The following is a 13925-nucleotide window of genomic DNA, read 5'->3' on the forward strand; positions in this document are numbered from 1 at the left end:
ATGCATCAATTTTCATTTCAACCAGCACTGTAAGAGGGTTCCCTTTTCTTCACGTACTTTTCAGCTTTTATTGTTTGTAGTTTTTTTGATGTGCTCATCCCAACATTAAAAATAGACAGATTTTAACATATGCATTTTATGGGACTTTGGTCACAAATATTAGCATAGTTTATGGCACATAATATTTTCACAATATGTTATGTTCAATTTGATAAATATGATTGGTAAATCCTTGAGAGTAACAAGAGGTCAGGAAAGAAATGCATCTTAGTTCTCATTTTCTTTACTTAAGCAGGGTACTTAACATGGTTCAGGTTTGTTAAAGAGTCACTATTCTAGAGAACCATATGGTAAATGTTATTTGGGATTTAATTAGAATATTTTTTCAGTTTTCTCAGGTGATAAATACATCATGAATACTACAAAGTACTATAAGGATACTAGGCTTTCCAGGTGGTGCTAGTGGTAAAGAGCCCTCCTACCAATCCAGGAGATATAAGAGATGCTGGCTTGATTCCTGGGTGAGAAAGATCCCCTGTAAAAGGATGTGGCAACCCACTCTGGTATTCTTGCCTTGAGAATCAGACGAACAGAGGAGCCTGGCAGGCTACAGTCCATGGGATCACAAAGAGTTGGAAATGACTGAAGCGACTTAGCACACATGCACAGGTATGCTATAAACACAAAACAACTTTTCAAGTTATTTTATGACATGATAGCAAAATTAAGTTGTATAAAACAGTGAGAAAACAGTTTTAAATATATTTTTTCATGGGAAATGAACTAATTGTTTGAGGCCCAATCTGGTTGCTTGCTGTAATTAAAAAACATTTTTAGCATATTATGTAATTATTCTCTCATTTTACGTTGTTTCTGTGGGCATGTCCCTTTAGTAGCTTTTTTCTTTCGATACTGAAGAGCATGTTTATTATTCAATTGCTTAACTGCTTTGCTAAAGCCAGTGACTATGTTTTGACTCTATGTGCCAGGTATGACCTATCAAATCTCTTACAATTACACAGTGGAAGTGACAAATAGATTCAAGGGGTTAGATCTGATAAAGTGCCTGAAGAACTATGGATGGAGGTTCATAACAGGTACAGGAGGCAGTGATCAAAACTATCCCCAAGAAAAAGAAATGCAAAAAAGGCAAAATGATTATCTGAGGGGGCCTTAACAAATAGCTGAGAAAACAAGAGAAGCAAATGGCAAAGGAGAAAAGGAAAGATATACCCATTTGAATGCAGACTTCCAAAGAATAGCAAAGGGAGATAAGAAAGCCTTCCTCAGTGATCAATGCAAAGAAATGGAGGAAAACAATAGACTGGGAAAGACTAGAGATCTCTTGAAGAAAATTAGAGATACCAAGGGAACATTTCATGCAAAGATGGGCACAATAAAGGACAGAGATGGTATGAAACTAACAGAAGCAGAAGGCATTAAGAAAAGGTGGCAAGAATACATAGAAGTATACAAAGAAAGATCTTAATGACCCAGATAACCACAATGGTGTGATCACTCAACTAGAGCAGACATCTTGGAGTGCAAAGTCAAGTGGGCCTTAGAAGCATCACTATGAACAAAGCTAGTGGAGGTGATGGAATTCCAGCTGAGATATTTCAGATACGAAAAGATGATGCTGTGAAAGGACTGCATTCAATATGCCAGCAAATTTGGAAAACTCAGCAGTGGCCACAGGACTGAAAAAATCAGTTTTAATTCCAATGCCAAAGAAGGGCAATGTCAAAGGATGTTCAGACTATCACACAATTGCACTCATCTCACATGCTAGCAAAGTAATACTCAAAATTCTCCAAGCTAGGCTTCAACAGTACATGAACCGAAAACTTCCAGATATTCAAGTTGGATTTGAAAAAGGCAGAGGAACCAGAGATCAAAATGCCAACATCTCTTGGATCATAGAAAAGCAAGAGAATTTCAGAAGAACATATATTTTTGCTTCATTGACTACACTAAAGCTTTTGACTGTGTGGATCACAAGAAACTTTGGAAAATTCTTAATCAGATGGGAATACCAGACCACCTTACCTGCCTAGAGAAACCTGTAGGTTAGGTTAGGACCAAACATGGAAAAATGGACTGGTTCAAAATTGGGAAAGTAGTACGTCAAGGGTGTATACTGTTACTCTTTATTTAACTTATATGCAGAGTACATCATGTGAAATGCTAGACTGGATGAAGCAGCATCTGGAATCAAGATTGCTGGGAAAAATATCAATAACCTCATATATGCAATTGACACCACCCTTATGGCAGAAAGTGAAGAGGAACTAAAGACCCTCTTGATGAAGGTGAAAGAGGAGAGTGAAAAAGTTGGCTTACAATTGAACATTCGAAAAATGAAGATCATGGCATCCGGTCCCATCACGTCATGGAAAATACATGAAAAAACAATGGAAACAGTGACAGACTTTATTTTCTTGGGTTCCAAAATCACTGTGGATGGTGACTGCAGCCATGAAATTAAAAGATACGTGCTCCTTGGAAGAAAAACTATGACAAACCTAGGCAACATATTGAAAAGCAAAGACGTTACTTTGCTGACCAAAGGTCCATTTAGTTAGAGCTATGGTTTTCCCAGCAGTCATGTATGGATGTGAGAGTTTGACCATAAAGAAGGCTGAGCGCTGAAGGATTGCTTTTGAACTGTGGTGTTGGAGAAGACTCTTGAGAGTCCCTGGGACTGCAAGGAGATCAAACCAGTCAATTCTAAAGGAATTCAGTCCTGAATATTCACTGGAAGAACTGATGCTGAAGGTGAACCTCCAATACTTTGGTCATCTGATGGCATGAATTGACTCATTAGAAAAGACCCTGATGCTGGGAAAGATTGAAAACAGGGGGAGAAGGGAATGACAGAGGACAAGATGTTTGAATGGCATTACTGACTCAATGGACATGAGTTTGATTGAGCTCTAGGAGATGGTAAAGGACAGGGAAGCCTAGGGTGCTGCAGTCCATGGGGTCGCAAAGAGCCTGACATGACTGAGTGACTGAACAGCAACAACCAGGACAATTATTTGGCTAAGTATTCACCAAACCCATTTTCTTTTCCTATGGTGACACAGCTAGAAGATATTTTCCAGCCTACCATTCAGTATGGTGTGGCATAGGACTTGCTGTTGTCACTAAGCTGTGTCTGACACTTTTGCAATCCCATGGACTGTAGCTCACCAAGCTCCTAAGGAATTCCCAGGCAAGAATATTGGAGTGGTTTGCCATTTCTTTTAAAAGGGTATGTTCCCGACCCAGGGATCAAACCTACATCTCCTACATTGGCAGGCATATTCTATACCACTGAGCTGCCAGGAGAGCCCATGGTGTAAGACTCTGACAAATTCAATATGGGTAGATGTCATGTTTGCCACTTCCTTGCCTAGCCTCTAAGACCATCTCAGACATTTCTGCTCTCCTTTTTGCTGGATACACATCAAAGCCCATTCAATCTTAGAAATCACATGCTGATGATGTCAGAACCTCTGTCAGTCTGGATCACTGAATGTAAGGAACAGAACCACACATTCTACCTCTCTAAAGATTAGACTTTTATGAACAAAGCATAAACTTTTATTGTGTTAGTGAGCTAAGATTTGGGAGGGATATCTGTTATATCAGCTACCATTACTTTTACTAATGTTCTGTCTCTCTGAGATCTTGAAGGGATCATGGGAATCTTCTCCCTGCATATCAAGACACAGTTCCTTTGTTTGGCTATAATATTGTTGACCTCCATGAGATTCCGATAGGGTAATGAGAGACAATCTACTAACAAAACACTGTACTGTCTTCATCTCTCCTTTATCGCTCCCCCACTTTCACCACCCAACTTTTTCTCATAGGAAGTGGGGAGGGATAGGACATCCATCTCTCCTTGAAATTTCTTTCTCAAAAATATGTTGGTTTTGTTTATCTGAGAGAAATGAATAATGGGAGATGAGGTTAGAGAACTAAGAAACTGTAAAGTAACAAATCTCTGAAAACTCCTAGTGTAACTATAAGGTCAGAATGAGATTTAATTAAATTAAAAGATATGAAATACAGTCAATAGATAATTGTTCCTTAATATTTGTCAAAGAAATAAATTTGTCTTTCACTCAATCAAAAGAAATATTATTAACCTGGAGAAAACAGTTCTTCTTGGAGAAAATTAATGATGCAGTCTCGTTCTTTGTTCTACTCTCAGACCAGGCAGATACTTAGTCAGTTAGAATAAGTAGTCCCAGCTTTCTCTATCTCTGTGATGATTAAAAAAAAAAGAAGATGGGAACCCTCATCCACTTTTGTGGATGAATTAGGAAACTGAGTATATATGCTTCCATCTGTGTGCTATTAAAGCCTTTTTCTCCAAATATTTCTATGAAATCAACTCATAACTGAACTTAATTATTTTGTTTCAAACATAATAAAGTAACTGGAGAGTCAATATTTCTAAAATAATATATGTTCCTAAATAGGAATTCTGTGTAGAGGAAGAAAAAGCAAACCAGGAACTAGGACTTCCATATTGAAACTAGATTTATGGTAATGATATTTCTTAAATTACTTTGATATCAGCTTCTTCCTCAGGACCTTTCTCAGGGCCCCCAACACCTCCTTGTTCCTCAGGCTATATATAATGGGATTCATCATGGGAGTAAGTATAGTGTAGAACACAGAAAGACCTTGATCCAACACTGGGGTGTGGGAAGAGCCAGGTGTCATGTACACCACTATGCCTGGCCCCAGGTAGAGACTCACCACAGTCAGGTGAGAAGAGCACGTGGCCAGGGCTTTGTTCCTCCCCTCAGGAGATTTCATTTTGAGAACAGTGAGGAAGATTTGAATGTAGGAGGCAATTATGAGGTTGAAAGGGATGAGGATAAATATGATACTTACCACAAACACCACCATCTCATAATCTGAAGTATCCTCACAGGATAGCTTCAAGACGGCTGGCATCTCACAGAAGAAATGATTTATTTCCTTGAGACCACATACAGGAAAATGCATGGTGTAGATGGTTTGAATGAGTGAATTTAGAGCACCCCCAGTCCATGATGCTACTGCTATGAGCAAACAGACCTTAGAATTCATGATGACTGTGTATTGCAGGGGATTACAAATAGCCACAAATCGGTCATATGACATGAAGGTTAGAAGGAGACACTCAGCACCACCTAGACTCAGGCAGAAAAACATCTGGATTCCACAGCCAGTGAAGGAGATGCTGTGGTTCCCTAAAGAGTGGTTGATGACCATCTTAGGAACTGAGCTGGAGATGTAGAACAAGTCAATGAGAGAGAGCTGGCTGAGTAAGAAGTACATGGGAGTGTGGAGGCGAACATCCAACCAGATCAGGAAGATGAGTATGGAGTTCCCTGTGAGGGCAATGAGGTAGACCAGAAGAATGAGGTAGACCAGGAGGCTGGCATATTGGAACTCAGGAAAGAGGCCCAAGAGGATGAAATCTGTAGTAGATATGTTATTTCTTTTTGCCATATCTCAACTTCCTCTATGATGGCTGATGCGTTGTGGGAGAAAAAATATAGGACATCTCGTAAATCTTATACCTAGTTATGAACCTTTATTTTAGACTAGTTATTCCCCTATCCATTCTTTCTATGTTTTAGTTGAACAAAATGATATTTAAAATGTCTTGAGGAACTTACAGTCTTCCCACGTAGTGCTAATGGTAAAGAACCTGCCTGCCAATGTAGGAGAAGTAAGAGATGTGGGTTTGATCCCTGGGTTGGGAAGATCCCCTGGAGGAGGAAATGGAAACCACTCCAGTATTCTTGCCTGGAGAATCCCATGGACAGAGGAGCCTGGTGGGCTAGAGTCCATAGGGTCACAAAGAGTTGGACACTACTGAAGCAATTTAGCACGCACATGAGGAACTTATGGGTGGTGAAGATATGGTGAGTTGGGGAGAGTGAAGCACTCAGACAGGGCATGGAACCTCCATGTCTTACATATTTCTTTCATCTGAATGTTCATCCATATCTTTTATCACATCCTTTTATGATAAATCAGAAATCCAGCAAAAAAAATGGTGAGGTTCATCAGTCTTTAACTTATTTTTGATAAACACTAAATACTGATCATTTTACTCTACTATTTAAAAATTATTTTATACCTACACAGTTATCATATCCATCCAAGAATTAAAAACTCATTATTTGGAATTTCCTGGGACAATGAGACTCCATATTTTGGTCTCCTTTTAGTTTTTGACTTATGGAAGTCAAACTAAATGGGACCATTTCCTCAAGAGTCTTAACTAGATCCTCCTCTTTGTCTATATCATCTCCCTTGTCAATCTTTCATAGCCCCATGCAGGACCAAATACATATTTTACATGGCAAAATTAAAATGTGATACCATTTTTTCAAAATTATTAAAAATTTAAAGATGGCAATATCAGATCATTAAATCACACACGGGTCACTCCTAAATACAGGACACCGTAGGACCTCATGAGTGAAGCTTTTCCTGATTCTATGAGTTCAAGCTCTCAGAACAATATATTTACCTGTATATCCTCTTTGGAGCTCACTTCTGTATTTCCAACAATTTCTTAAACACTTTCATCACATATCCTGCCAAGACTTCCAATTTATCATGCCAAAACTGAGCTCAACTCCCACCTTTTATGCCTCGGTTATTTCAGTCATCACCTCTCCTCTAACACAAACATTCAGGCTTATAACATTGAGACCACGTTTAATTATTTTTCCTTATATATTTAACTAGTTAATTGATCTAACCATATTTAACTATCAGTATCTCTTAGACATTCCCCTCTTTTCCAAACATTATTTCACTCAATTCTAAATCTTTAGTCTTCTTCTCGTGATTGTCCAGACTCCTTCTTCTTCAAACATAATCATCTTAAAGCATAGCTGTGATTGAGTAACTCTCCGTGGCAACATTTGAAATGTTCTCCATGAATTAGTGAATTAAGCTCAATGCTGCTTATATTTGCATTTAAATACTCAACAAGTTTGTCACTAATTTAGCTGGCCAATTTTTTTGTATTGCAATGAAAATTTTCCCTTATAATGACTTATACCATAATCTTATGAAATACCATATCTTTCCATCTTCATGCATTTACTTATATACTGATAGTTTTCCTTTTATTTAGACCAGGCTTCCTCCAGTGAAGGCTGTATCAAATCTTTCCCATCATTTAACATTCTGATCGATGTCAGTACCTTTTTGAAATCTTCTCCAAACTGTGTCCGTTCCATTCCAAATCAAAAACTGATTTTACCTTCTTTTTAAATATTTGATTTCCTTTGAATTTCAACACTTGTAATAGAGAAGTAACTTTAATACTTGTAGTTGATAATCCCTACATATTGCTCCCTCAGTACAATTTTAAAACATGGATCATAAAATAGGTAAGTGTATAAGAAAATATTGGAATGTAGATATTTCAAGATTATTATATCTTTTCTATTATTCACTTTTGTGAACACTTGAAAGTGAAATATTTCTTTACTTTGACAAGCTCAGTGCTCAAGCAGTATGTCTGGCTGCTGTCAGAAATCTTTGAAACCTAGAGTTAAAATAGCTCATGAAAAAAGGAGTTGAATAAAGATTGGGAGGAGAAAGAGAAAGAAGTGGAGTGGAGACAAAAGAAGTAAAATAAGAGGAGGGGGAAGAATAAGATGTTAGAGAATGTAAAGGAAAAAGAAGAAGAGGAAATGTGTCAACTAAAATGATGTGCATGGATTTCTCTAGCAGTCCACTAGTTAAGAATCCCCATTTCCACTGCTGGAGACATGGGTTTGATTCCTACTCAGGGAACTAAGATCCCACATGCCATGAGATGTGGCTAAAATATAAAATAAAATGGCACCCAAGTTTTATGATATTATCAGCATATACCATAGATATTATTACAAAAACTCTGCTAGTGGGTCACTTTTGAGGCCTCTAAGCCCTGGGTCCTTCTAATCACTTGTGAGTAATCATTTTTGTGAATTAATGTACTTGTTAATTAACTTTTTATTTTAACAAACTTTCCTTATGGCTCTTTGTCATAATCAAAATACAGTTTGTAAGAAATGTGCTTCTTCTATTATGTATGATAGTAAATTAGTTTTAGAAAAACCAAGAAATTTTCTCAATCACAAAAAAATTGGTATAGAATCTGAGCTCTAACTGACAGAATTTGACTACTCTTCATGACTTAATTCTTGCCTGGAGAATCCTAGGGATGGGGGAGCCTGGTGGGCTTCCATCTATGGGGTCACACAGAGTCGGACACGACTGAAGTGACTTAGCAGCAGCAGCAGCATGACCTAATTAGGGCTTCCCAGGTGGCACTAGTGTTAAAAGAATCTGCGTACCACTGCAGGAGACACAAGAGATACAAATTCGATCCCTGGGTTGGAAAGATCCCTTAGAGGAGGAAAATGGCAACCTACTCCAGTATTCTTGCCTGAAAAATCCCATAGACCAGAGAAGCCTGGTGGGCTACAGTCCATGAGGTTGCAAAAAGTCGGATGTGACTGAGCGACTGAACACAACATGACTTAATTATACCATGTTTACAAACAAATCTGAATTTTCTATGAAGAGAGGTAGAGACAGCTAGATAAACACATGCACTCAAATATTCCAATTGGATGAGAGTTATTATGCATCAGCTTAATTCCAACTGGCAACCTGGTTTCAAGCTTAGCATTCAGTTCAGTTCAGTCGCTCAGTCGTGTCCGACTCTCCGCGACCCCATGAATCACAGCACGCCAGGCCTCCCTGTCCATCACCAACTCCCGGAGTTCACTGAAACTCATGTCCACAGACTCGGTGATGCCATCCAGCCATCTCATTCTCTGTCGTCCCCTTCTCCTCCCGCCCCCAACCTTTCCTAGCATCAGAGTCTTTTCCAGTGAGTCAACTCGTCGCATGAGCTTAGCATTAGAACATGGCTAAATACTGGAATGCAGCCAGATCCTATCTCCAAAAGCAGGAGATGTAATGTGCAGTCTATGGACCTTTTTAGAACTAGAATGTGTTACTGAAACCAGTGGACATTTATCACCAACAAATATAAAAGTGAAGAAGTCTCCTGCTCTTGGACCACTGCTTATTAGTTGAGATTAATTCCTGTTGGTCATTATAGGATAAGGAAAAAAAGGTGGGTGGGACACTATAGAAATAGAGAGTAAGGGAATAAGGCAGTTGATAAGAGGGAGAAATAAGGGAGAAAAGGAGAGAAATAACTGGGTTCTTAGCTATAGCTCTCTCTTTTACTGCTACACCCACCACATTGCTACTTTCCCTGTCACTCTAAATCTGTTAGCAACAGCTTCAGGCATTAAACCAAAAACTTCTACCTCTGCTATCAGTGGCTTATGTGTCTGCTCTGTAGAATCCTACAATAGTTATTACCTGGCTGTTTTTGGAGGAAAACATGTTTAGAACTCTCCCCTGAACCTCATCAGGATCTAAGTTTCTCTCCACTAGAGGAAAAGCAGACTAGGGGGTGGGGCTGATGGAAGAGAGCTGCTGCTTCTCACTGTTCCATCACATAGAAAGAGACCCTGGAGCCTGTGTTCCAGGAGACCCAATGGGAGCAGAGAAGGGGATGGAGCATAGGACATTTCCAGGGCTTGTAGAGGTCATATAAGTCAACCTTTCATCTAATAAGGTGATCTCTGCAACAACAGACAAGAAAACAAATGGCGAGAACTTGCTTACCAAGCATAAAGTGTGTGCGTGCATGAACGTTCAGTTGCTTCAGTCGTGTCCAACTCTTTGCGACCCTATGGAGATTTTCCAGGCAAGAATACTGGAGTGGGTTGCCATGCCTTTCTCCAGGGGATCTTCCTGACCCAGAGATTGAACTCGAGTCTCCTACTGCTCCTGCTTGCAGGTGGATTCTTTACTATTGAGCCTCGGGGAAGCCCACCAAGCATTCAGTTCAGTTCAGTCGCTCAGTCGTGTCCGACTCTTTGCGTTAAGTAGTACTAATTAAAAATGCCACAAATATTCATTTAAAAAATAGATTCATATTATTAGTACTATCTCCATTTTGGCTGAAGTGAAACAGGGGCACAGAGAGGTTCTATAATTTCCCATCAGCTATCAAGGAGCCGAGTCAGGTTTCAAACCAGGACCCTGAGCAGCTCTACAGCTAGGGTCTTCTGCCTCTCAAATGCCATAGAGCTCAAGGATGTTTTCCTTCTCCTAAAAGTTTTTCACAAGGGTCCACAACAAGTAGGGATGCCTGAGTGCTGAAAAAAAGAGAGGGTGGGGAATTTAGGTGCTGGAAAAGTGAAATGTGCTACATTAGAAATGTGCTATATTTCTAACCAACAGCACAGATATCAGCAGTGATGTTGGGAGAGCAGAAAGAGGATGGTGCAAATGGACACAGCACTGAAGCAAGACAGGAAAAAAATTGGAGAGACTGTAAAACTATTGATAAGGGGCCTTGATAGAAGGCTGAAGGAAGGAGTGATTGTGCCTGACAATGTAAGAAATCATTAGTTACATGATATTTATAGAGAAGTTAACATCTTTCAAGCAGTCCTTCATTATTTCTTATTATTCTCATCTTTTTTTTTCAGTTTTAGTTTCTATCTATATATCTCCACCACTTGTCCATGAGTGTTTTTGACTGCTGTGATCCTGCCTCATTTATCTTGATAACCTCCACATTTAGTATTATTTGTAGAACATAGAAAGAAGGTGCTAATAAATGAAGAATGAATAAATCATAACTCTGTGAAGAAAATAGAATCATCTCTATTTTTCAGACAAGAAAACTGATGTTGAAAGATTCAGAAGTTGACCTAGGTTTTCACAAGTATATGACATATCCTGAGTCCCTAGTCTATCATGTCACACTTCCATATTTCATCTCTATTCCCGTAGCATTGAACAACTAATGAGAACACCAGGAGTTTGGCCAAAGGTTTATTTGTGTTGGCATAGTTACCTCACATGAACCATTTGTTGTTGAGCTGTAAAATATAGCATGGAAAGAGACAAGCTAAATGGTTTCCATATCCTTTTAGAGCTTTAATTATGAAAATTCTCTGCTGCTTAGTTACTCAGTCGTGTCTGACTCTTTGTGAACCCATGGACTGTAGCCCACTAGGCTTCTCTGTTCATGGGATTATCCAGGAAAGAATACTGGAGTGGGTAGTCATTCCCTTCTCCAGGGGATTTTCCTGACCCAGGGATCAAACCCTTTCTCCTGCGTTGCAGGCAGATCCTTTACCATCTGAGAAACCGAGGAAGCCCTGGAAAATGCCCCAGTAGTGGCAAAAAGTGGCAGGGATTTATTTTTCCTTGGAGGAAGGGCTAAAAATAAAGTACAGGTAAACTCACTATTGTTGTAGTCATTCATATATTTCTACATCTATTCCCAAGCCCTGACTCAATCGTGTGTCTATTAATTGTAATTTTATGCTTCAGAAAATGCTTGTATAATGACTAGAAAATGCCAAGAAAATGACAAACCTCAGGATATTGTTCTAGTGAGTTGATAACCTCTTAGGCTTATTCAAGTCCATCCAATCTCTTTTTCTTGTAAATGTTGGTTTTCAGACTTTTGTTCAGTGGGTGGTGACTGTTCTCACAAGGAGACACCTTGTGTTTTTAAGGAATGAAAACACACATATATCAATGTGATATTGACAGAAATCAACACATCTTCACTTTCATCGGGTCACAGGCTTAGCCCTGAGGACAGGTTGTGACGCCAAAATAAACTATGGATTAAATATGAGCTGGGTTTGAGGGAGTGAAACCTCCCTCAAAGTATTAAAGTGAAGTATTTCATAAAAGGAAGCAAACCTCTTTCATTCTGGTGACTTAAGAGTGCTTAGGGCCTTGTTTCAGATCCCCTGTGGGATTTCTGTCTGTTCACTTTAATTATTAGGATCTTCCCCTTCCCTGAGCTTCCAGAACTTCTCAAAGGTATACCCACAGTTAAACAGCCACTTTTTCCCCCACTGGACCCTGGAATATGTATAAAATATCACCTCCTTTGGGGCCCTGAGCCTGTTGTCATCTTAAAGTTTCCCTAGGGTTTTGTTTCTTGCTGATGAGTAGAAGGCCTATGAATTCCCTTAATGCTTTGTGAAATTAGTTATGTAAACACTTGATTTTTTTCTCATGAAAGTAAAAGTATGATGAAAATGTACAAGTATATGTTAATAAGAATAAGTTCTTACTAAGAAGTTGCTCACAAGAGAAGATATTCTAGGAGTTTGATGATTCAAATTATATCCTTCAGGAATAAGTCATATTTATCAAAAGACTATTAAAAGCTGCATTTGATAGACTTTCAAGCATCATTCACAACTGATTCAAATTAAGCTAATGGCCTTTTCCTTTATTTTTTAAAACATTTTTAGTTGGATGGTAATTGCTTTACAATGTTATACTGGTTTTTGCTATACAACAACATGAATCAGTTAAAAGAATACATATGTCCCCTCCCTCTTGAAACTCCCTGCCACCCCCAATCCCATCTCACTTATCTAGGTTGTCACAGAGTACCGAGTTGAGCTCCCTGTATTACACGGCTACTTCCAACTAGCTTCTACTTTACATATAGTAATGTATACATTTATGCTACTCCCTCAATTCATCCCACACTCACCTTCCCCTGCTGTGTCCACAAGTCCATTCTCTATATCTGTGCCCTGAAAATAGGGTGGTCATTACCATTTTTCTAGATTTCATATGTTCATTAACATATGGTATTTGTTTTTCTCTTTCTGACTTACTTCACTCTTTACAACAGGCTCTAGGTTCATCCACCTCACTACAACTGACTCAAATTCATTCTTTTTTATGGCTGAGAACATCCCATTGTATATATGTACCACAATGTTTTTATCATTTATCTGTTGATGCACATCTAGGTTGCTTTCAAGACCTGGCTATTGTAAACACCGCTGCAATGAACATTGGGGTACAGGTGTCTTCCAATTATGTGTTCCTCAGCATATATGCCTAGTACTGGGATTGATGAGTGATATGGTAGTTTTGTAAGGAATCTCCATTCTGTCCTCCAGAGTAGCTGTATCTGTTTACATTCCTACCAACAGTGCAAGAGGGTTGGTTCCTTTTCTCCACACTCTCTCCAGCATTTGTTTGTGGATTTTTTGATAATGGCCATTCTGACTGGTGTGAGGTGATACCTCGTTGTGGTTTTCATTTGTATTTCGCTAATAATGAATGGTATCTTTTCATGTGTTTATTAGCCATCTGTGTATCTTTTTTTGGGGAAATGTCTCTTTAGGTCTTTTCCCCACTTTTTGATTGGATTGTTTGTTTTTCTGATATTGAGTTTTATGACCTGTTTGTATACTTTGGAAATTATTCCTCTGTTAGTTGTCCCACTTGCTATTATTTTTTCCTATTCTGAGAGTTTTCATTTCACCTTGTTCATAGTTTCCTTTATTGTGCAAAGTTTGTAAGTTTAATTAGGTTTCACTTGTTTATTTTTGTTTATATTTCCATTATTCTAGGATATGGGTCATAGAGGGTCTTGCTGTGATTTATGTCACTGAGCATTCTATGTTTTCCTCTAAGTTTTATAGTTTCTGGTCTTAAAGTTAGGTATTTAATCTATTTTGAGTTTATTTTTGCATATGGTGTTAGGAAGTGTTCTAATTTCATTCTTTTACATGTAACTGTCCAGTTTTCCCAGCACGACTTATTGAAGAGACTATCTTTGCCACATTGTATGTTGCCTCCTCTGTCAAAGATAAGGTGCCTATAGGTGTGTGGGTTTATCTCTGGGCTTTCTGTCTTGTTCCCTTGGTCTATATTCTGTTTTTTGTGCCTGTACGATACTGTCTTAATGACTGTAGCTCTTTAGAATACTCTGATGTCAGGAAGGTTGATTCCTTCAACTCCATTCTTCTTTCTCGAGATTCCTTTGGCTA

The 13925-nt window shown here is 38.7% G+C and overlaps 1 protein-coding gene across 1 annotated transcript; it reads right to left on the reverse strand.

The window, feature by feature from the left end:
* Positions 1-4560: 4560 nt before the first annotated feature.
* LOC129559090 (olfactory receptor 2T27-like) lies at positions 4561-5499 on the reverse strand. Its single transcript, XM_055430565.2, has one exon. The coding sequence runs from the start codon at positions 5497-5499 to the stop codon at positions 4561-4563; it is 939 nt and encodes a 312-aa protein (XP_055286540.2).
* Between the last annotated feature and the right edge of the window lie 8426 nt (positions 5500-13925).

The sequence above is a fragment of the Moschus berezovskii genome, chromosome 8 (genome assembly GCF_049115385.1).
Source record: "Moschus berezovskii isolate FMDL1 chromosome 8, NW_MosBer_1.0, whole genome shotgun sequence".
Classification (NCBI taxonomy): Eukaryota; Metazoa; Chordata; class Mammalia; order Artiodactyla; family Moschidae; genus Moschus; species Moschus berezovskii.

Excerpts from the sequence above, each read along its gene's own strand:
- LOC129559090 (XM_055430565.2), bottom strand. The coding sequence starts at position 5,499 with ATGGCAAAAAGAAATAACATATCTACTACAGATTTCATCCTCTTGGGC.